The sequence below is a fragment of the Sphaerodactylus townsendi genome, linkage group LG01, assembly GCF_021028975.2.
Source record: "Sphaerodactylus townsendi isolate TG3544 linkage group LG01, MPM_Stown_v2.3, whole genome shotgun sequence".
NCBI classification, from domain to species: domain Eukaryota; kingdom Metazoa; phylum Chordata; class Lepidosauria; order Squamata; family Sphaerodactylidae; genus Sphaerodactylus; species Sphaerodactylus townsendi.
In genome coordinates, this window is record NC_059425.1 from 104,159,163 (window position 1) to 104,180,212 (window position 21,050).

A 21,050-nucleotide genomic window follows, 5' to 3' on the forward strand; every position below is an offset into this window, starting at 1 on the left:
ATAGAATTAGATCTAGGATCACCTCTCCCCTGGTTGGTTCCACAACCATCTGCTCTAAGCCACAGTCATTTAGCATATCCAGGAATGCTCTCTCCTTACTATGACCAGAACATGCATTTTTCCAGTTTAGATTGGGATAGTTAAAATCACGCATTGCCACTACATTTTGTTTTGTTGGCCTCTCTAATTTCTTTTTCCATCTCAGAATCCTCTTGTGCACTTTGGTCTGGGGGACGATAATATATTCCTAATATTAAACTGTCCTTCACACCTGGTATTGATATCCACAGTGATTCTGTAGGGGAACCAGCTCCCCTTGCATTGTCTATTTTATGTGATACTATGCTCTCTTTGATGTAAAGGGCAACTCCACCCCCAATGCGCCCTGTCCTATCCTTTCTATAGAGCCTGTAGCCTGGTATAACAGCATCCCACTGGTTCTCCTCATTCCACCATGTCTCTGTAATGCCCACTATATCAAAGTCCTCCTTTAAAACTCTGTACTCTAGTTCCCCCATTTTAGGTCGAATGCTTCTACTATTAGCATAGAGACACCTGTATACCCTGTCTCTGTCCTTAACCTGGGATTTATGTGCTTTACCCTCAAGTCTTTTGCAGACACTATCCCTTGTCACATGCACATTGCTATGTTCCTCGCTCGTATGTGGTTGATTTAGAAAAACCTCCCTCTCTGTCTGCATCCCCATAGATACTGTATTCCGAACCGAAGTCACCTCAGCTCCTGTCGGCTTTCCCCCAGTGATCAGTTTAAAAGCTGTTCTGCCACCTTTTTAATGTTAAGCGCCAGCAGCCTGGTTCCTCTTTGGTTAAGATGAAGCCCGTCCCGTTTGTACAGGCCTGCCTTGTCCCAAAAGGTTCCCCAGTTCCTGACAAATCTGAAACCCTCTGTCTTACACCACCTTCTCATCCACGCATTGAGACCCTGTATCTCCGCTTGCCTAGCTTTCGCCCTCTGGCGTGGAACGGGTAGCATTTCTGAGAATGCCACCTTGGAGGTCCTGGACTTCAACCTGTTTCCTAGCAGCCTAAATTTAGCTTCCAGAACCTCCCGGCTACATTTCCCAATGTCATTGGTGCCAATATGGACCACAACTGCTGACTCCACCCCAGCACTGTCTAAAAGCCTATCTAGACGAAGCGTGACATCCGCAACCTTCGCACCAGGCAGGCAAGTCACCATGCGGTCATCACGCCTCTCACAAACCCAACTCTCTACATTCCTAATGATCGAATCACCCACTACAAGGAGCCCCCCACCTCCCCGAGGGGGATTCCTCAGTGCGAGAGGATAGCTGATCACCAGTTAAGGAAGGGATCCCATCTAAGAGAGCATCTTCCCCCACCTCAGACTGGCACCCTCCGTCCCCAAGACCTTCATTCTCCATGACATCTGAAGAGATGTCACCTTGGGAGTGGGACCCGGCTGTTAAGTCCCTGAAAGCCTCGTCTGTCACCCTCTCTGCCTCTTTCAGCTTCTCCAGGTCTGCCACGCACACGTTCCTTGAGTGCCAGGAGCTCATTGCAGCGAGGGCACACCCACGACTTCTGTCCTAGTGGCAGATAGTCATACATGTGACACTCAGTGCAAAACACTGGAAAGCCCCCCTCCCCCTGCTGGCTTTCTGCCTTCATATCTAATTTGTTTAGATATTTAAATATTAAGCTTTTAGTCAGTGCCCCCCTGGAGCTATCTGCGCGTACTATCTGTCAAATATGTCCTTATTAATTTAAAAAACAAAAAAAATAAATTAAAATTGCGCGCTCCGCTAGGCGCGCGCCGCTGGTTCCAGAGACTGAACTAAAGCCCCACCTCTCAGGACAAAAGCCCCACCTCTTAGGACAAAGAGGAACAAGAGATGAACTCTGTTAACCCCTGTTAAGCCCCACCTTCCAGATTCAGCAGCCTTAGCTCACAGGAGGCTTACAAGGAGAAAAAGAGATAACCCCTGTTAAAATACACTGTTTTAAAAGCTGTGGCTTTGAGAAAAGCCCTCCAAAATGAACACCAGCAGGTCACTCTGCTCTTCCTGGCCAAGTCTTCTTCCCACTGCTGCTACTCCACAGCCAGCTGGGCCACGCTGCAGGCTTCCCCTCTCGCCCGCCCTGTTGGAGCGGCAAGGCCGAGCCGCTGGCCGCATCCTTACCCACCCTGCAGACAGCAGGGCGGATGCATCCATGCGCTTCTCAGAATGAGCGAAGTAAAAGGTAAAAAAACCCAATATATACAGTGTTATCTTTATTTTAAATGTCAAAAATTATTTGCGGCTCCAAGTGTTTTCTTTTCCCGTGGAAAACGAGTCCAAATGGCTCTTTGAGTGTTAAAGGTTCCCTACCCCTGTTCTAAGTGGAGCTACACCCTTATAACTCCATTGAATTTAATTAAAATCTTACATATTGCAAATGCATGGCTTTCCATAAGCAAAGATAAGCCAATTGTTCGAATGTATAGGATTTGATACCTAAAAAAACTTTTATGCAAAAGAAAAATGTTATTGATAAGGAAGTATTTTCTCAGTCTCTTACAGATAATTATCAATTAATAATCACCAAGGCAAGCATATTTCCCTAGATCAGGGGTAGGGAACCTGCAGCTCTCCAGATGTTCAGGAACTACAATTCCCATCAGCCCCTACCAGCATGGCCAATTGGCCATGCTGACAGAGGCTGATGGGAATTGTAGTTCCTGAACATCTGGAGAGCCGCAGGTTCCCTACCCCTGCCCTAGATCAACAAATCAGGTCAGAAGTCAGCTGGGTGGCTGAGTAATTTACGTGTTATCTTGAAACTCCAGAGGTTTGGTTGCAAATACATGTTCCTTCAACTTTCTCAGAAAAGGCTACTAGGCAATTTTTTAAAAATCTGGTTACCGTAATGGTTTTCTTTAGAAGGGAATGAGTAACATCTCTTCATCTTCTAATGCAGCCCCACATGAAATGCGTTCGTGCAGGCCTGCTAATGGGAAGAAAGGTCTTCTTAGCTGTAGCAACAGAGGAGGACACCCCTCCTAGCCAACAGAGGCATAATGGCTCCTACTCACTGAAACAGTCATGTGACTGGGAGGGTGTGCCCCCTCTATCCTCAGTTCTCTACTTGCTGCTGTCTGGTGAAGAAGGATCTGCTAATATGGGGAGACCTTCTCCATCATGAAGTGTCATGGCTTCATCTCACAGTGTGACATATTCTACCTTGCACCAGTAATTTTTTCCTGCAGTGAGGGAAATTCTTATTCACACTTGAAAACCCTCTACCAGATATTCATACTGTAGAAAGTGGGAAGCTTTCAAGTGCTGGGCTGCACAGGATTCTGTAGAATCTTTCTCCTGCTCTTTAAGGCTTTAGAATACCTTTTGTCACTGGCCCAGAGATGTTTAGCTGTTACTTCTATTAAAATTCATATGGCAGTCATTTTGACCATTCATGACCCAATTCAGGGTTCCTCTGTTTTCTTCCATCCTGTGTCTAGGAGATTTTTGAAGGGGCTGTTGAATGCTTTCCCTTTGCTTCTTAAATTGGTCCCTGTCTCTAGCATTAGCAAAGTTGATGCATGCTCCTTTTGAACCGTTGGCCTCTTGTGAGTTCAAATAGCTCTATCAAAAGGTAACCCTGTTAGTTGCTGTCACATCAACTAGAAGAGTGCATGAATTAGCTTCTCAGGATGGATCCATCCACCTTTCCTCAAGATATTTAATCAAAGGGTGGTCCTACACCCAAGCTTATGATTTTTACCTAAGGTGTCTTCAGCCTTTCATCCAGGTTGTGCCAGTCTTTTCCCCTAACTCTTCCTCCAACAAGGAGAAAACTTTGCATTCTTTGGATGGTGGGCATGGACTGTTATATTTCATAAACAGGACTTTTAGACAGGATAGGGTTATTTGTTATTCAGAACCAAAGGAGGGTATGGCTGCTTCCCCCTAGTCTGTTTTTAGATGTGTTGTTTCAGTGGTTAAGATGAACTATACTCAGGCTGGCATCAAGTATCCCCTTACATTCCATGCTCTTTCAGTACGGGCTCAAGGCTCTTGAGCCAAGGAAGGTCCCCCTTAGGGTCATCTGCAAAGCTGCTACTTGGTCTACTAAGGATACATTCATCCGTCATTATGCTCACGAACTGCAATCAAGAAGAGAAGCAGAAGTTGGTAGAGAGGTCCTCCAGTCATTGTTCAGTAGAGAGGTGAGCCACACTGCCTTTGGGTAAGCTCAGTAGAATTCCCATGTGGGGCTGCACTAAAGAACCAAAGATGAAAACAGGCTTTCACTTACCTGTAACTGTTCATTGAGGTCTTCTGTGCAGATACACATACTCTATCTCCTGCACTGCTGTGAGCTCTCCTCTTGTATTAAAAGGCTTGTCGCCCAATTTTCTTGAAAATATGAGTTTATGGTAGTAATCAGAAAATGAGGGTAGATGAGGCATGCCCTTCCAGTCACATGATGATTTGAATGGGAAGGGGCCGTCACATCCCTCTTTGCCTGAGGGGGGTGCCCCCCTTGATTGCTAAAACTAAAAAGAAATTTCTTTGATTGACAGGCCTGAGCAAATGCAGTCCCATGTGTGTCTGCACAGAAGACCTCAATGAACAACAATTAGAAGTAAGTGAAACCCTATTTTTCACCATGTGACAATTTTATCAACTCTGTCATGAATATTCCTAAATTGCCACTGTGAACTTTAATGAGTCTTTGAAATATTTGGTTACTGGTAATTTTCCTAGAAACATTAGAGGATGTACTTGATTAAAACTAATCCAAGCAAAAAAGATTAGTGGGTGATCCTTCTGTCTGAACTCTTCTTGCAATGTACTTGAATAGCTTCATAAGAGCTAAGAAGTTCTGAGCTTCACCCAGGAAAGAAGCCAAATCTCAATTATACCTAACAAGCAGGTATCATAATCAGCAATTAAAATATATTATGGTTGCTTTCCTGGACACTAACCAGCCAGTAATAAGTGGCAGTTGTATTTCAAGTAAACTCTTATACCATATTAAGAAAAATATGTAAAGTATTGCAAAATATTAGGAGAAATAATTTTTGTAATTTGTAAAATGATCCACTTCCTAATCACTCTAACAATATTTTATTAAATAATTTTCAGTGATCATTTGGATAAGCTGATTTGTATCTAGTAATACATTTCCTTACTTAGATAAGAATTTGCTTAGTGAAAATGGAAACAAATCAGAATTTCAGAATGTTTTCAGAAATATGGACAATTGGTGGGTCAGCTAACTGAAATGTAATGATTGGAGTATATAGTGGAACGTGACAAACAAATTAGTTGAATAAAAGTTATAGTTTGTACTGTTCTGAAATAATACGTTTCTGGGAATGCCATTGGTTTTTTCTATTTTTCTAATAATAAATATTTTAAAAACCTGATCTAAATGGCCCTATACATCAATTTCTGTGGGGCAGTTAATCAAACAGGCTTGGGAGGGTCAATGGGGCAGAAGGAGCAAGGGCACAGGGAAGAGTGGGAAAGAGCAATGACAGCAGCAGTGGCAAGGTCGGAGCCAGGAAGATCCGGGCATCCCTGGCAGGCCTCACATCGGAGAACTAGTGGCAGTAGCCTCTGAGTGTGGGCTGCCAAGGGGGTTTCACGAAATGGCATGGCCCTGCCAGACAACAACAGCACCCCGCCAGTGGTGTGAGGGCTGGAGAGGGGCGTGCCCACCGAGCTGCCCACCAAGTTCACCAAGTCTATGGCTTCTCCTGGTGGTGGTCCCACCAGAGTCAACAACAGCATCCCACCAGCGGTGTGAGGGGTGCAGAGGGGATCCATCAAATCAACAGTGTCTCCCAGCGGTAGCAGAGCCGGTGGCACTGTGTTGAGGTCGCAGGGACCATATTTCAGCTGCTGAGCTGTGGAGAGTCAATGAGAGAGGCCTCTCTGCAGCTGACTTACCGAGCGTTGCCTTTAAGAGTAATCAAGGACTGGTGGCAGCAGTCCCTACCGTTTACATTCAGGCACTCTCTGACTGGGAAGTTGCAAGGAGGGCGAGGCAACAACGACAACGTTATTGACACTCTGGGCGGGTATCTGCTGGCAGTGAGAGAGCCTTACCTCCTCTGCCTTTCCCGTTCCCTTTCTTTTTCCTCTGTTATTGAACTGTTTTGTTTTAGTTCTGATGGGTTAGGATTTTTTATTTATTTGTTTTGGTTGGCTAGTTAAGTCTAGGGATTGGTTGGGTAGATAAGGTTTTTGTTGTAATTCTAACATAGATCTTTTATTAGGCTTAGCTTTAGATTATATTAGGTGTTTGATGTATAGAAATGTTTAATAGCTAGGCTAGGACTTTTTAGTTGTTAGTATTACTGTCTGTTAGTTCGGTGGGTTAGGTTTTGTTTTTGGATAAGGGGGTGGTTTTCAGGGATGGCATCATTGGGGTAAGGGATCCCAGTCCTGTTGGGGTGGGGAAAATATGATGGTAGGAGGAGGCCATATGAGAGAGGTGGCTTGAGAAGTTATTTTGCTCGATCCACCTCTGACCTCCATCCTAACCTGAGAGATGAGAACTGTGGACCTAGGGATTACTCTGCTTTGTCCTTGGTGTTGATTAATGCCAGGTCCATTAATAATAAGATCATGACACTCTGAGATTTTCTCGGAGTTCATGCTATGGACCTGGCATGCATCACTGAGACCTGGGTGAGTGATGGCGAGATAGTCGCCTTGTGCGAAGCCTCATCCCCAGGTTTTGCGTGTGTCCACCAATCACGAACACAGGGCTGGGGGGAGTGGTGGCTATGTTAATCTGTGATTCGATCCCTTTCAGGGCACTCCCTGTCCCGAGGATCACCGGGATGGAGTGTGCCGCCCTAGTGTGAGAGGGCACAGAGAAGTTGGCTGTCGTGCTGGTGTACTGGTTGCCTAGCGCACCTGCAGACTGTCTGCCACAGCTTCTTGAGGTGGTGGCGGACTGGGCATTGCGGTTCCCCAATTTGATTGTTCTGGGGGACTTCAATGTCCATGTGGACTGTCCCTCTGATTCAGCGGCTGTGGACCTGGTGTCATCCATGGTGACACTAGACTTCTCCTTAATTTGCTCTGGCCCCACGCATGAGACTGGTCACACTCTGGATTTGGTCTTTGGTTCAGGTGTTGATATGGCCATATCCTCTATAGATAGAATGCCATGGTCTTATCATTGTGCCTTGAAGGTTTGGATGAACTTGCCGCGCTAACCCTGTCTAGGCGATGGGCCAATTTTTGCTCGCCCATGGAGACTTATGGATCCAACTGGCTTCCTGTACACTCTGTGGGATCCTGAGCCCACTGGTACCCTTGATGATCAGGTGAGGGACTGGAACACCAGGCTCTCCAAGGCCATTGAGGAAGTTGCTCCCTGGTGCCCTCTGTGCCCCCACTCTCGGCTGGCTCCCTGGTACACTGGGGAGCTATGCCAGATGAAAAGGGAGCTCAGATGTCTAGAGCAAGTGTGGAGTAAGTCTCGTGATGAAGCTGCGCGAACATCTTATAAGACGTTTATGAAAGTCTATGAGATGGCTCTCGAATCCACTAGCTCTCTCCCGGCACAGTTATTTCAGATAATTTGGTCCTTGTCCTCATTGCAGGAGGTCTCTAAAAATCTCCAATTGACCCATAGCTGTGAGGCTTTTATGAGCTTTTTTGCGGATAAGATGATGTTGCTTCGCCATGACCTTCCTGCCGCCCTTGAGACAATGAGCAAAACTGGAGGCTCTGTTGCTATCTTCAGGTCCATTGTTGGACCAATTTTCCACGCTAGCCGAGGCTGATGTCAACAGGGTCCTAGCTGCTGTTAGACCTACTAACTGCCCTCTGGACCCATGGCCTTCCTGGTTGATTAGAGATGTTTCTAACACATCTTACTGTGACATGCCTCTAAAGATGCCAGTCATAGACACGGGCGAAATGTTAGGAGCAAAATCTGCCAGACTACAGCCACACAGCTCAGAAAATCTACAACAGTCATTTTATTTTATTTTTCTGTTTGCTGCTTTTTCCTTTTTATTATATTTACTGTTTTCAGACTTCTTAATAGTGTATTCTTCTTCACAGGTACTTATATGGGATGGCATATTAGATACTTTAGAATGATAAACTTGTTCATATTTCTCTTTAGTCATTGTAAGTAATATAAAGATATTTCTGTGTGCAAAAATATCCATAGATAGAAAACTATTTCCTAATTTTTTGTGTGTTCCTCTTCTCCTCCTAGGAAGCTTCAAGATAATCATGCATAATAAAGGCCAAGAAGATGCAGGTAATTTCCACTGTTCTGAAAGCAAAGATTTTGAAACTGAATGAAATTATATTCTTGCTTGTGTAGATCATGTCCCTGATGACTTATTTGTAAGTAAAATAATCAGTAGACATATACTACTGGTAATAGGAATTTTCAAGTATGTTTTATGAATGTGATTTTATGAATTTTAATGAGTTTTATACATTTTTATAGGTTTTAATGGGTTATATAATTTTAAAATGAGTTTTATTGGTATATTGTTATATATTGCTTTTGTTTTTAGGTTGTCTGTATTTTATTATTTTTATCTTGTGGTGTAACTTGCCCTGAAACCTTTAGGTATATGATGAGCTAAAAGTTCAAATAAATAAATAATACTAATATAACAGCAGTTGCATTATGCATGCAGTAGGAATTTTGCATGTGTGGAGAAGTTGTTCTGTTCACACATATTTTCAAAAGACTTTGGTCAATGCTGGAAAAAATAGAGGAACTAGAAGACACTTTATTCTGTTGCATATGTCTACAGGGCAAACAGCATGTGACACTGAAAATCATGATCAGATCTTCCAACCTTTTGCCTAATTATGCTACTTAAAAGGAGTCATGGGAAGACTCTGAATAGATCCAAATAGCAATGCTAAGGGGGATGGTTGTATGATTGCAATACAGTACTTTGGTATGGAGGACAGATTTCAGTTCAAGGCGTTTATTAAGTGAGAAAGTATTAAAATCCCTTCTCTCAAATACTCTTGTTCTCAGCCAGGTGGCTTCCTATTTGTTCTGTTTAAGTTCTGGTAAGGGTGACCCCTCATATCATCTAATTTGGCCTTAAAACAACCGAAGCATGTAGATATAAATGCAGGTCCACAGGAGGTCATGCTCCTATATATTAGTATCCTATATGCCAATATACAGCAAGTCCTGCAAAAGGGTAAATCTGTAATATGTGCCATCCTAAGGACTATTTAAATTGCCAGTGAATCCATTCCCTGGCATTGGCCTGCATGTATTCTGTTGTAAGCAACATTGCAAGGAGAGCAAGTATAGTGAACAGCATAGACTTCTGGACTTTGCTTGGAGACACAGGTTCAAATCCCCTCTGAATAACTGTGATTTTCCTGTGTACCCAATCTGAGAAGAAACATGATGTAAAAATGCTATTGTTGATTCAATTAAAGCAGCGTTGAATAGTGTACACATAAATAAATTCCACTGGCCCAGCAGCAGACACTGCTATAGTTGCTGTGCCACTTCCCATAGTAGCAGCAGTGGTGTATAGGATTAGGTTGGTGATTGTATCTAGCTCATTGATCTCAATAGGACTCATAAAATTACTTGTGTTTAGGACTGTAGCTAAATGAGGGTTGGTAATGTAACAATATTATTTCCTAAAAAATAAATACCATTGAGTGCTGTGTTAACAGAAACATTAATTTTCAAGATAAGGGGAGTTATTGTTCTATCCACAGTGCTGCACTGTTCAGCCCAAACTGAGGGTTTAAGATGGATGCTGGCAAACTACGAAAAGATGGAAGGAACCCTCTATATTTAGCACAGAAAAGGAACTGGTTATATTTAGCTTGAAGAAGGAAGAGCACAGAGTAGGTATAGTACATGTGATCAGTTTTCAAAAGTGTAAAAAGGTTGGCTAGTCAAGATAGTAATCAAAAGAAATAATTTACTCTGATTCTTAAAAGCCCATGACCCATGTCATATATTTATTATATGCAATGCAAATCTTTTGTCTGATAAATGTGTTATGTTTTGCATGTGAAATCATAGAATTAAACATAGAATTAAACTAAACATAGAATTAGCAGAAAGGGTAATAAGTCAGTTGAGGCTTAATATAATTTCTTTCGTTCATAGTGTCGTGAAAGCAGAAGTTAAAGTAGAAAATTTATGGATATTATGGATTCTGTAGATGGTAGTTAAGAAAGGTAGAAACATGAGTGGTGGTTTTCAGTGTCAGGCTAGGTTCTGATAACTTTGCAAGTTCGTTCATCATTGTTACTACAAAATGTTTGTCTCAATCTAAATTTAGTTGTATTGATCTTTGTATTGTTGTGGTTTTTTTTAAAGGTAGCTGCATCTTTTTGGAAGGAAGGTCTGGAACCCTGCTTTAGTTGATGAACAAATACATCCCTCTGGATCATTCTCCATCTGAAGTCTTAATAGCCATGGATAATGTTGAAATGTCATAGCAAGTCTTGACGGATACACAAGAATATCTTCAGCAAGAATTTCTGCCATGAACAGAACTGCGTGACAGTTAATTTTTAGCACAGAGCTAGATAAAGATCTAATGCCTGTAAGACTACTATGTGAAAAGTTCCACCGAGAAAGTGAAGCCTGTGAACTTGGGACAGCTCTGGAGAAATGGGCGCAAGCAAACTTTAAAAAAGCACAGCACTGGATACACTTCATGTGCCTGCACAGCTTTCAAGTGAACTAGCACTTAAGACCTTGCGTGACAAAATGGACTCTGGAGATACAGCTGTAGGGCAAACTGCTACCTCAAGGTCTGGAGAAATAGCTAAAGTACCAAGTAGATGGCTGCAGGAACATTCAGCTAATGTTAAGATGAGTGCAATTGGAAGCCTGGAGGGACAGGCACAAATTGATCCTGAACACTTGGGAAACCCTGTGTCTGCACAACTTTTTAGTTCTGGGAAAGTGGTGTCATCTAGCGATACTAACCAGCAAGCCACAGAGAAGCAATACCCACAGCACCTTCCAAGTCCGTACTCATGTCAACATTCGCTTTCTTTCCCTCAGCATTCATTGCCACAAGGATTCTTGCACAACCTAAAACCGCATCAGAGCCTGGAAAGCCACAAGTGGCAGTTTCCTGGCCACTTGCAACCAGTTGCCTCTGAAGATTTATTTCCATTTCACATGCATGGCCATAGTGGAAGTTTTTCCAGAAAGAAAATTTCCAATTTGAACCCTGTTTACAGCCAGTATTCTCAGAAATGTATAGAACCGCAGTTGGAAGATAGTCATAAGAAAGAACATAAGCCCAAAAAGCCTGGCAAGTACATTTGTCCTTACTGTAGCAGGGCCTGTGCCAAACCTAGTGTACTCAAGAAGCATATTAGGTCCCATACTGGGGAACGTCCGTACCCTTGTGTCCCTTGTGGTTTCTCTTTTAAGACAAAGAGCAATTTGTACAAGCATAGGAAATCTCATGCCCATGCAATTAAAGCAGGATTAGTACCATTCACAGAATCAGCTGTATCTAAATTGGAGCTCGATGCCAGTTTCATTGATGTTGAAGCAGAGATACATTCAGATGGGGAGCAGAGTACAGATACTGATGAAGAGGCTTCATTGCTTGTTGAAGGCTCTGACAAACTGAGCCCAGTTCCGCAGATTCCATTGGACATTACTAGCAGAAGTGGTTTTCATACTTCAATAGAAGAATCTTTGGGGGGCCCAATGAAAGTTCCTATTTTGATTATTCCTAAAAGTGGGGTGCAGTTACCATGTGAAAGCTCCCAGCATGTTGGATCCGACAATCTCCAAAATCCTTCATTAAATACAAAGTCTGATGATTCTCATACAGTAAAGCAGCGACTTGCACTACGACTGTCTGAGAAGAAAGGGCAAGATTCTGAGCAGTCATTAAATCTTTTGAGCCCACATAGCAAAGGAAGCACTGATTCCGGTTATTTTTCACGCTCAGAGAGCGCAGAGCAACAAATAAGCCCCCCAAATACCAATGCAAAGTCTTATGAAGAAATAATCTTTGGGAAATTCTATAGAATTAATCAAAGGACTGCACAACCATTAGCGACAGCCAATCAGGATCATAGTTCAGTGGGTAGAAAAGGCAAGGCAGAGCCACTACCTCTTGTAAACCCTAGATTAGACTTCAAGATGCTTGAAGAACGAATGTCTCCAAACAAAGAAGCACTAATTGATCCTAGTAAAATTAGCACTATAAAAAGCACCCAAGTCTTTAATGATAGTAATATAGAATCCAAACAGTCCCAGACTATAACATCCTCCATCAAAAGTGAATCAAGCTTTTATCCAAGAAGTCACCCAGGTGACACCTCTCTGCTTTTAGAACCTCCCACAGATACAAACCCCCTGATTAGAAGCAACTCCATGCCAACCTCATCTGCAACCAATTTGAATGTCCCAACAGCTTTGCGAGGAAGCCATTCATTTGATGAGAGGATGACCGGTTCAGATGATGTATTTTATCCTGGGACGATAGGCATACCCCATCAACGAATGTTAATAAGACAAGCAGCCTTTGAGCTTCCCTCCTTGCTGGAAGGACATTCAGATTCAGAGTACCATGGCAGAATAGGGAAGAACATTATGATTTCTTCTGCCAGATCAACAACAGGAGAAAAAGGGCTGGGCATGAGAGAGAAGAAGCTGTTGGTAGGGGAGAGATATTTTTATGAGGGGGACTCCTCAGGAAAGCACTACAGAAAATGGGAAGAATATGGAAATCTGAAACAAAGCTACAGAGACGCATCAACTTTGAGTGGGTTAAGACAAGGAGAATTTTATACTGACTCACCTACACACTTTCAAACAGTGTCTTCTACGTATGGTGTTACATTTGAAAACAGAAAGCGAAGAATACAGAAGAGCGTCGGAGATGAGGAGGACTCGCCCTCATTGTGCAGTGGTGGTACTGGCAGCCCAATGGCCGGTGATTTTGATCCCAAATTGGCAATCCAGGAAGGACCAAGGAGTGGATATGGAGCTCAAAGTCATGATAGTTCTCTTCATTCTCATTCAGAGCGTTTTGAAGTCTGTAGACCCAACCTGCAGTCAGGAAGCCCAGGCTCCGTTTCAGAAGAATGTACCCTAACTATTGATCAAGAGAAGGCTGTAGAGGCTCTGAGTAGAAAGGGAAATGTAATCTCCGTCATTCAGCACACAAATTCTTTGAGTCGGCCAAACTCATTTGAAAGGTCTGAGTCTACAGAGCTTATTGGTTGCCAGCAAGATAAAATGTACTCATCGTCTGAAACTTGTGAAAGCGAGATTGTGGAGTCCCCAATGAGCCCAGACAGGGTTCAGCAGCCAGAAAATGCCGACAGTGTTAGCAAACAGCCTTCTTCATCCCAACATTCTCAGCCATATCATATGCAGCCCAGACTTGTTCGCCAGCATAACATACAGGTACCTGAGATTCGTGTTACAGAGGAGCCAGATAAGCCTGAGCGAGAAAGAGAAGTTCCCATAAAAGAACAGGAGAAGCCTACAGAAGAATTTCAGTGGCCCCAGAGAAGTGAAACCCTTTCCCAGCTCCCAGCTGAAAAGCTCCCACCGAAGAAGAAGCGCTTGCGGCTTGCTGACTTGGAGCACTCCTCTGGAGAGTCCAGCTTTGAGTCTACAGGGACAAGCCTTTCCCGCAGTCCCAGTCAAGAGAGTAATTTGTCCCACAGTTCAAGTTTTTCAATGTCCTTTGAGAGGGAGGATAGTATTAAGTTCATAACATCAAGCAAACAGGATGAGTTTGGGAAACAGTCTGAGTTTTTAACCGTCCCAGCTGGTGCTTATTCGCTTTCCGTCCCTGGCCATCACCAACAGAAAGAAATGAGACGGTGCTCATCTGAACAGATGCCATGCCCTCCCCCTGCCGAAATCCCTGAGATACGAAGTAAATCCTTTGACTATGGAAATCTTTCTCATGCTTCTGCTGCAGGCGCGCCTCCTACTGCTTTGTCTCCAGCAAGAGAAAGGAAGAAATGTTTTTTAGTACGTCAGGCTTCTTTCAGTGGTTCCCCAGAGATTCCCCAGGCTGATTCCAGCATGGAGCAAAATATAAAGCAAGAGCAAATAGAGCATGTCCATGTGAGTCTTCGGGCTTCCCAAGTTGCTTGGCCTCACTCCCCATCCTCGGTTCAGTCAGATGACTCTGGGAAGCAGTCTGCTGGTTCTTGTGTATCGCAAAGCACTAGCTTAACCCCACTTTCCCATCTCTCGGTCCCACAAGCACCTTATATCCCAAGCAAATATTCAGCAGAACAACAGCATCTATTTGCACTGCAAGAAAAAGTTCCTTTTCTCCCCGTCCATAATACTTTGTTGCCATTTCAATACCCATCTGTCTGCATGGCTCACTTGCCACCACCGCCCAGCACTTTGTGGCCCTCTGAACTTTCACAGACACATTTCTCCCACCATTTTGTGCAGCAGCTTCAAAAGTCCTATACCAAGCAACCTTTCCCAACAGACGGTCATCCACGTTACCACCTGGAATATGCTCAGGAGCATGTTCGAAAGAAAACTGCTGACTATGTACATAGTAAAGAGCAAACCTACCAGCGTTACTCAGGAACATCTGGGCAGTATTCTAACAATGCACTTGCAACATACCAGCCAGATTGTAGCATTAAATCAACGGATACCTCTTCTGAGCAGCACCTGCAGGTAGATTTTGAAACCCAGAATATTGGACCGGTTCAATCGTTACCAGGTACAGTTGTTCCTGTTCGGATTCAGACCCATGTGCCATCCTATGGTAGTGTCATGTACACAAGCATTTCCCAGATCATTGCTCAGAGCAGCAGTCCTGCTATTGTTATTTGCAAAGTAAATGAGACTCTTTCTCAAAGGACATTAGCAACAAGTGCAACCATGCATGGAATAGGATTTAACATTGCACAGATGTTAGGCCAACATGGGGGCTTAGAAAAATATCCTTTATGGAAAGTACCACAGACCCTTTCACTTAACCTGGAATCTTCCATCCCATTGTGCTTGGCCTCCAGCACAGATTCGGCTTCCACCCTAGGTGGAAACAAGCGAATGCTGTCACCTGCAAGCAGCTTAGAGCTCTTTATGGAGACCAAACAACAAAAGAGGGTAAAGGATGAAAAAATGTACGGGCAGATTGTTGAGGAACTAAGTGCTGTGGAACTCACCAACTCAGACATAAAGAGAACCTTCCCCAGGCCACAGAAACCTCAGCTGGTTAGGCAGAGCTGTACTACTGAGCCAAAAGAGAGTCTGCCGTCCACTGTGTCCACTTCTCCACTATCATCCTCATCTCAAGATTTGCCAGTTACCACGGTACCCTCCACTGAGCCTTCATCATCAAGCAGGGAAAGGCTTCTCAGTTTTGACTCCGCTTCACCAGGTCAAAAGTCCAGTAGCATGTCTGAAGGCAGAGAATCCCCAGAAGAACTGGATGTAGATGAAACAGCATCAGATATGAGTTTGAGTCCACAGAGGTCACTTTTGTCCTCAGGGGACAGTCAGATAGAAGACAAAGCCAAGCAACAGAATTTGCCCTTTGGCATGTTGGTTCAAATGGCATCCCAACCAAGTGGGAAATCAGTGACCTCAACTATTCTTCTTACAGATCTTGCTGACTTCCCACAAATTCTACAGTTTCCTACTTTGCGCACCACTACAACTGTAAGCTGGTGTTTCTTGAACTACACAAAACCAAATTTTATTCAACAAGCAACCATAAAATCTTCTGTTTATGCCTCATGGTGTATTAGCTCATGTAATCCAAACCCATCAGGACTGAGTACGAAGATTACCCTTGCACTCTTAAGGTCCAAGCAGAAAAACAGTACAGAGATTTATACACTGGCACCAATGCATCGGCCTGGATCTGGGAAACTAACATCATCAAGTGCATGGAAACCATTTACTCAGGTAATAATAAATTCTTAAATTCTCATACGTTTTAATGTGAACTTTGCAATAGCCAGAAAAGTTAAATGCATGCTCAGAGTAATATTATTTATATATTTTTTCCTGTGGACCAGTGCATGCTGCATTACGTTACCTCTGGATGGTAAATCCCAGGGGGAAATATCTGTGAGGAGGAGGTTTCCAGAACTTAGCATCCTGCTCATAGATCATTTCTAAAAATCCTTGTCAATATCTTCTCAGACTTTTCATAGAAAACTCTCCCTTGGAGAAAGATGTTACATTAAAATTGATTGCAAAGAGGTAGTTGTGGTAGACTATTGGATTAAAATAAAACAAAAGTCCAGCAGCACCTTAAAGACATAATGCTCATTTCATTATGAGCTTTTGTGAATCACAACTCACCTGTTGAGGTGTATGAAGGGAAACCAAATTAGATAAGATGGCTTGAGACATACATATTGGGTATAAATTTCATCAAGAATTTTTCAAGAGTAAGTTCTCTGTGTAAGTCACTAGAACAGGATTCTCAATCACCTATATGGTTGTACTGCTAATCACATTCCAGTTGTTTGCACAGAGAATTCACACATAGCCTTTCTGTCCCAATCTGTCGTCCTCTTTGATTTTTCCACATACTTCATAACGTGAGCCATGAGTCACAAAAGGTCATATTGAAAATTGTTAATTTTTCAGGTGCCACTTGAGTTTTGTTTTACATTAGTACTGCCCGAATATAAACACAAGGAAAATAAAAATATGGTGTTTTAGAATGTATTTAATGTTGTACTTAGTACAAATCTTAATACTTCTAACATAAGAAAAAGTAGTAATCTTGGTAAACGGCATATAATTTCTCCAAAATTCAAAACACACCAAGCTCTTGAATTAGCTAAAAAAAACCCCCGAAATCTGCACAAGTTTGTCATTCTCTCAGCAATAGCTGTGGCCCCAATGCTCTTTTCCTTTTTTTTAAAGTCCCATACTTGTTTTTGTGCCATATATAAGTAATGGTCTTGAAAAACTGACAAGACTAGTCTGCAACACTCAGGATTTTAGTTTCACATATCTGAATGTAATTATTTTGGACTTTTTAAACATAGCTCTAGATAATATTTAGGCATAAACATATGAAGTGAGCAAAGACTTCCAGGTATTCCCCAAGTTAATAATATATGATGTTTTTTCCAGTCATGAGTTTGAGAAGGTTTTAACCTATTTGCAGACCACTGTGAAAAAAATGCGTTGGAAGTCCTAAGCCCCCCCTCCCCCCCCTTAGCTTTTAAAAAATATTATAGGTGTGTCAATCCTGTGTAGACCCATGTGTCAGATGAGGCACTAACATCAAATGTGGTAGTTGCTTGGCATTTTTCCAAACCAGGTGCATACATCTTATTTCTCCTGGTATTTGGTTCATCCCAAAATTTCTGTCTGCTATGAATGAGACATTGGGTTGGGAGATCAAAGGCAGGTGGACATTGCTGTTGCCAGATCACTGCCTTTTAAACTGTAGGCAGAAAAACTAATATGTCATAACCACACCAACCCTGATGGGCCAGTTCACTTTGAAATTCCAGTGTTAGGAGTTGACAGATTTTGATCACCCAGTATGTCTTTTTCATCCTTATTTTTTGTGTTGTATATGAAAATATGATGCTGTGGTATGATTATAGCATCCTTACAACAGGGCATTTGAAGAACTATCCTTGGTCACCACACATGTAGCTTGGTCAAACCAAAATGGCCAATTTAATTGGCTTCCTGAGTCTGAGAATCTATAAAATCAAAGTTTGTCTTAAAACATTTACATTAATATTTTAAAAATACTGTTAATTCTGTTTACATTTTTTCTGATTCACAGGCAGTTAAAGCAATTAGTAATTGTTTTTCTGTTCACAGATGAAACAAGAGCCATTCTTCATATTTGGCAGCAAGTTTGAAAAGAAGGGAGTAGGGTCTGTTGTCAAAGAAAGAATTAAAGGAGACAGCCATGGTGACAAAGATATTGTATCCAAACAAACTGAGCCAATGAGAATTAAAATCTTTGAAGGAGGGTAAGTTCATAAAAATGAAAAAAGAAATCATGCATGTTCTCATATTTTAGTAAAATGCCAGGATCTAAACTGCTGTTTGGGGCTTATGTCAGCCCAGTAGTGATATTATTTCAAACAACTGATACCCATCCATATATATACAAACACACTGCAAGGCCTTCTGAGAGGTGTCTCATTTTCCCTCCCCCGCTATTTCCTCTTTCACTTCTCTAAAAGTCCCAGTAGCCTCTCCCCTTTATCTGCTTTCTCCTCTCCTTCCCACCCACCAACCAACCTACCTTTATCTGCCTCCCTGTCTTCAGCTTTCCCTCCTTCCCTCTCCTGACAGCCTCTGTCCAGAGAAATTGTGGTCCAGTTGTGCCAAGATGGGCCCAGTTATGCAATCCTGACTGCTGAGTTGGGCTCAGTTGCACAGTAGAGAACGTGCAAGGATTTCCAGGGAGCACCTTACTTTCCCTTGTATCTCCTTCCCCGCACTATTTCCTCTTCTCTCCTTTCTGGCAACCCCCATATCCTCATTTTTCCCTGCAACTTGCTCTCCTTCCCACCCACCTACCTTTTATCTGTCCCACATCTTCAGCTTTACATGTATACCTGTCTTCCTCCACTATGGGGATCCAAAGCAACTTACACCATTCTCATCTCCTTCCTCCATAAATCTGTCCAAGCCCTTTTTAAAGCTATCCAGGTTAGTGGCCATCACCACCTCCTGTGGCAGCATATTCCAAACACCAATCACACGTTGTGTGAAGAAGTGTTTCCTTTTATTAGTCCTAATTCTTCCCCCCAGCATTTTCAATGAATACCCCCTGGTTCTAGTATTGTGAGAAAGACAGAAAAATTTCTCTCTGTCAACATTTTCTACCCCATGAATAATTTTATAGACTTCAATCATATTCCCCCTCAGACGTCCCCTCTCCAAAGTAAAAAGTCCCAAATGCTGCAGCCTCTCCTCATAAGGAAGGTGCTCCAATCCCTCAATCATCCTCGTTGCCCTTCTCTGCACTTTTTCTATCTCTTCGATATCCTTTTTGAGATGTGGCGACCAGAACTGAACACATTGCTCCAAGTGCAGTCGCACCACAGCTTTATATAAGGGCGTGATAATCTTTGCAGTTTTATTATCAACTCCTTTCCTAATGATCCCCAGCATGGAGTTTGCCTTTTTCACAGCTGCCATGCATTGAGTTGACATTCCCATGGAACTATCAACTAAGACGCCCAAAAGCTTCTCTCCAGTCCCTCCAATTACCTGTTATCCTTTATAAGAAGAACTTAAAATGTGAGTATGGGGGTTGTTCCACAAGGAAGGATTGGTAATTATATTAGGACACACATATATAAAATGTAGACTTGGGCAGCCTAATCTAAAATTGGAACAACAGAGGTATAGTCTTTTACTTTCTTTCTGAGGCCTTCTGCAAGTCTGTCTCAACTTTCCTGCATTTTGGCTGCCTCTCTGTGGTGGTGGTTGTGGTGCTCTTTGAGGTTCTTAGTGCAGCTACAGATAGAGGCTTCAGCTCCTCACAAAACAGCAAAGTAAAAGTAGACTCAAGTAAACTGAATTTCTCTGTTCTGAATGTCCAGAAGCTTTTTAAAAAAGAAAACTGGTCTCACTGGGCTGCGTTGTCCCTTACTTCAGCATAATAATTCCCAAAGGTTACCTTTGTCTGTTGCAGCAAAAGTAACAGAGTGGCACCTTAAAGATAAGTACATTTTGTTTAAAAAATGTACATAATTGGGGGTGGCCCTCAATCACATAGAGCTGATAGATTGCTCTATTGATTGGGTCATGTTTTAAACTACATTCTTTTTCTAACATCTCATATTTCTAACATCTCATATATATATCTGTCTAGAAAATGTTGGTCAGGCATCTTGTGAGACTTACTTACTGACTCTGACTTGCAAAATCTCATGGAGGAATACATTTTGTGTTTAAAATCCTACTTCACTTTTTATTCCAGCAAACCTTTCCAACCTCCCATTCCATCTGAAAAGCTTCTTCCAAAATTTGACACAGCTGCTAAATATATGAGTTTATGTGTGCATGCAAGAGAAAGAGAGAGCACAGTGCAAGAAACACTGGAAGGCAAAATATTGACTATGGTTTGTCCAAATTCTCCAGTAAAACCTTAGTGAAAAATGGCAATTCCAGATAAAATGGCAGTATGGAAATTATCTTGTGTTTTTATATGACTGAGCAGCTTGGTTCATGGACATCTCATTTCACATTTACATCATTCTATTGCTTACTAAAAATCTATAAGCACTGTATTCTGTATCTTTTGTCAAAGAAAGACTGTGAATAACAACACATTACCCTTGTTATACACAAAAAGAAAAAGTGAATACGATACTACTTCATAACGTTGATGTAGTTAAGCAACAATCTGTCACATGCTGTTGAATCTTTGAAGGTCTGGTGCTTCCCCAACTATGAGAAAGAAATACTGAAAGTCAAGTCTGAGGCATACTATCAATTCTCTCTCTCTCTCTCTCTCTCTCTCTCTCTCTCTCTCTCTCTCTCTCTCTCTGTGCGTGCGTGCGTGCGTGCGTGCGTGCGTGCGTGCGTGCGTGCGTTAAAACCTGTAAATGAGGGGGAAAACCCTGAAAGGATAACATATCAGTTGACAAGATTTGCCTAAGTAAAGACAGTATGTGTTTACTTTAGCTAGTCTTCTTTCTATTATTCTTTCTCACAATGGTGAATGAAGTGCAAATTTGGTAAGTTGTGTTTTAAGCAGAAACTATCAAGTGTTCTATCAGATATATTCCAAGGAGTTTTACACAGTTCAGTATAACTGGGGGGAAGATGTTTGCCTCTGAACTACTTTAGTCAGAGACTGTGCTTATTGCTATAGTATCTTAGGCCGTTTCCGCATGGCCAAGTGACAGCACCCTACGGACGGAAAAAATGCTGTCCATAACATGCTGTTTGCACAGGAGGCGCTGCTGCATCACAGCAGTGCAGTCCTGGCCATCCCTGAGTGGTGCGAAGGTGCTGCTTTCAAACCTCGCTCAACAAGCAAGGTTTTTGAAAATGGCGTCTTTCCACTGGCACGGTGCGAACAGCACCGGCGGGAACATGCCGTTTTCCCT

At 42.5% G+C, this 21,050-nt stretch overlaps 1 protein-coding gene across 9 annotated transcripts in view; it reads left to right on the forward strand.

Moving 5' to 3' along the window:
• HIVEP2 (HIVEP zinc finger 2) overlaps positions 1-21,050 on the forward strand; it is a 172,588-nt gene that overhangs the window by 133,343 nt on the left and 18,195 nt on the right. For 5 of the 9 annotated variants that reach the window (XM_048489480.1, XM_048489523.1, XM_048489471.1 and 2 more), the window contains 5 exons: positions 4,550-4,611; positions 8,221-8,265; positions 9,720-9,851; positions 10,333-15,897; positions 17,794-17,948. In XM_048489480.1, the coding sequence (XP_048345437.1) occupies positions 10,729-15,897; positions 17,794-17,948 (5,324 nt within the window). In that variant the 5' untranslated portion in view covers positions 4,550-4,611; positions 8,221-8,265; positions 9,720-9,851; positions 10,333-10,728. The remainder of the gene's footprint in view (positions 1-4,549; positions 4,612-8,220; positions 8,266-9,719; positions 9,852-10,332; positions 15,898-17,793; positions 17,949-21,050) is intronic. The other 4 variants (XM_048489540.1, XM_048489498.1, XM_048489489.1 and 1 more) reach the window with 3 other exon arrangements.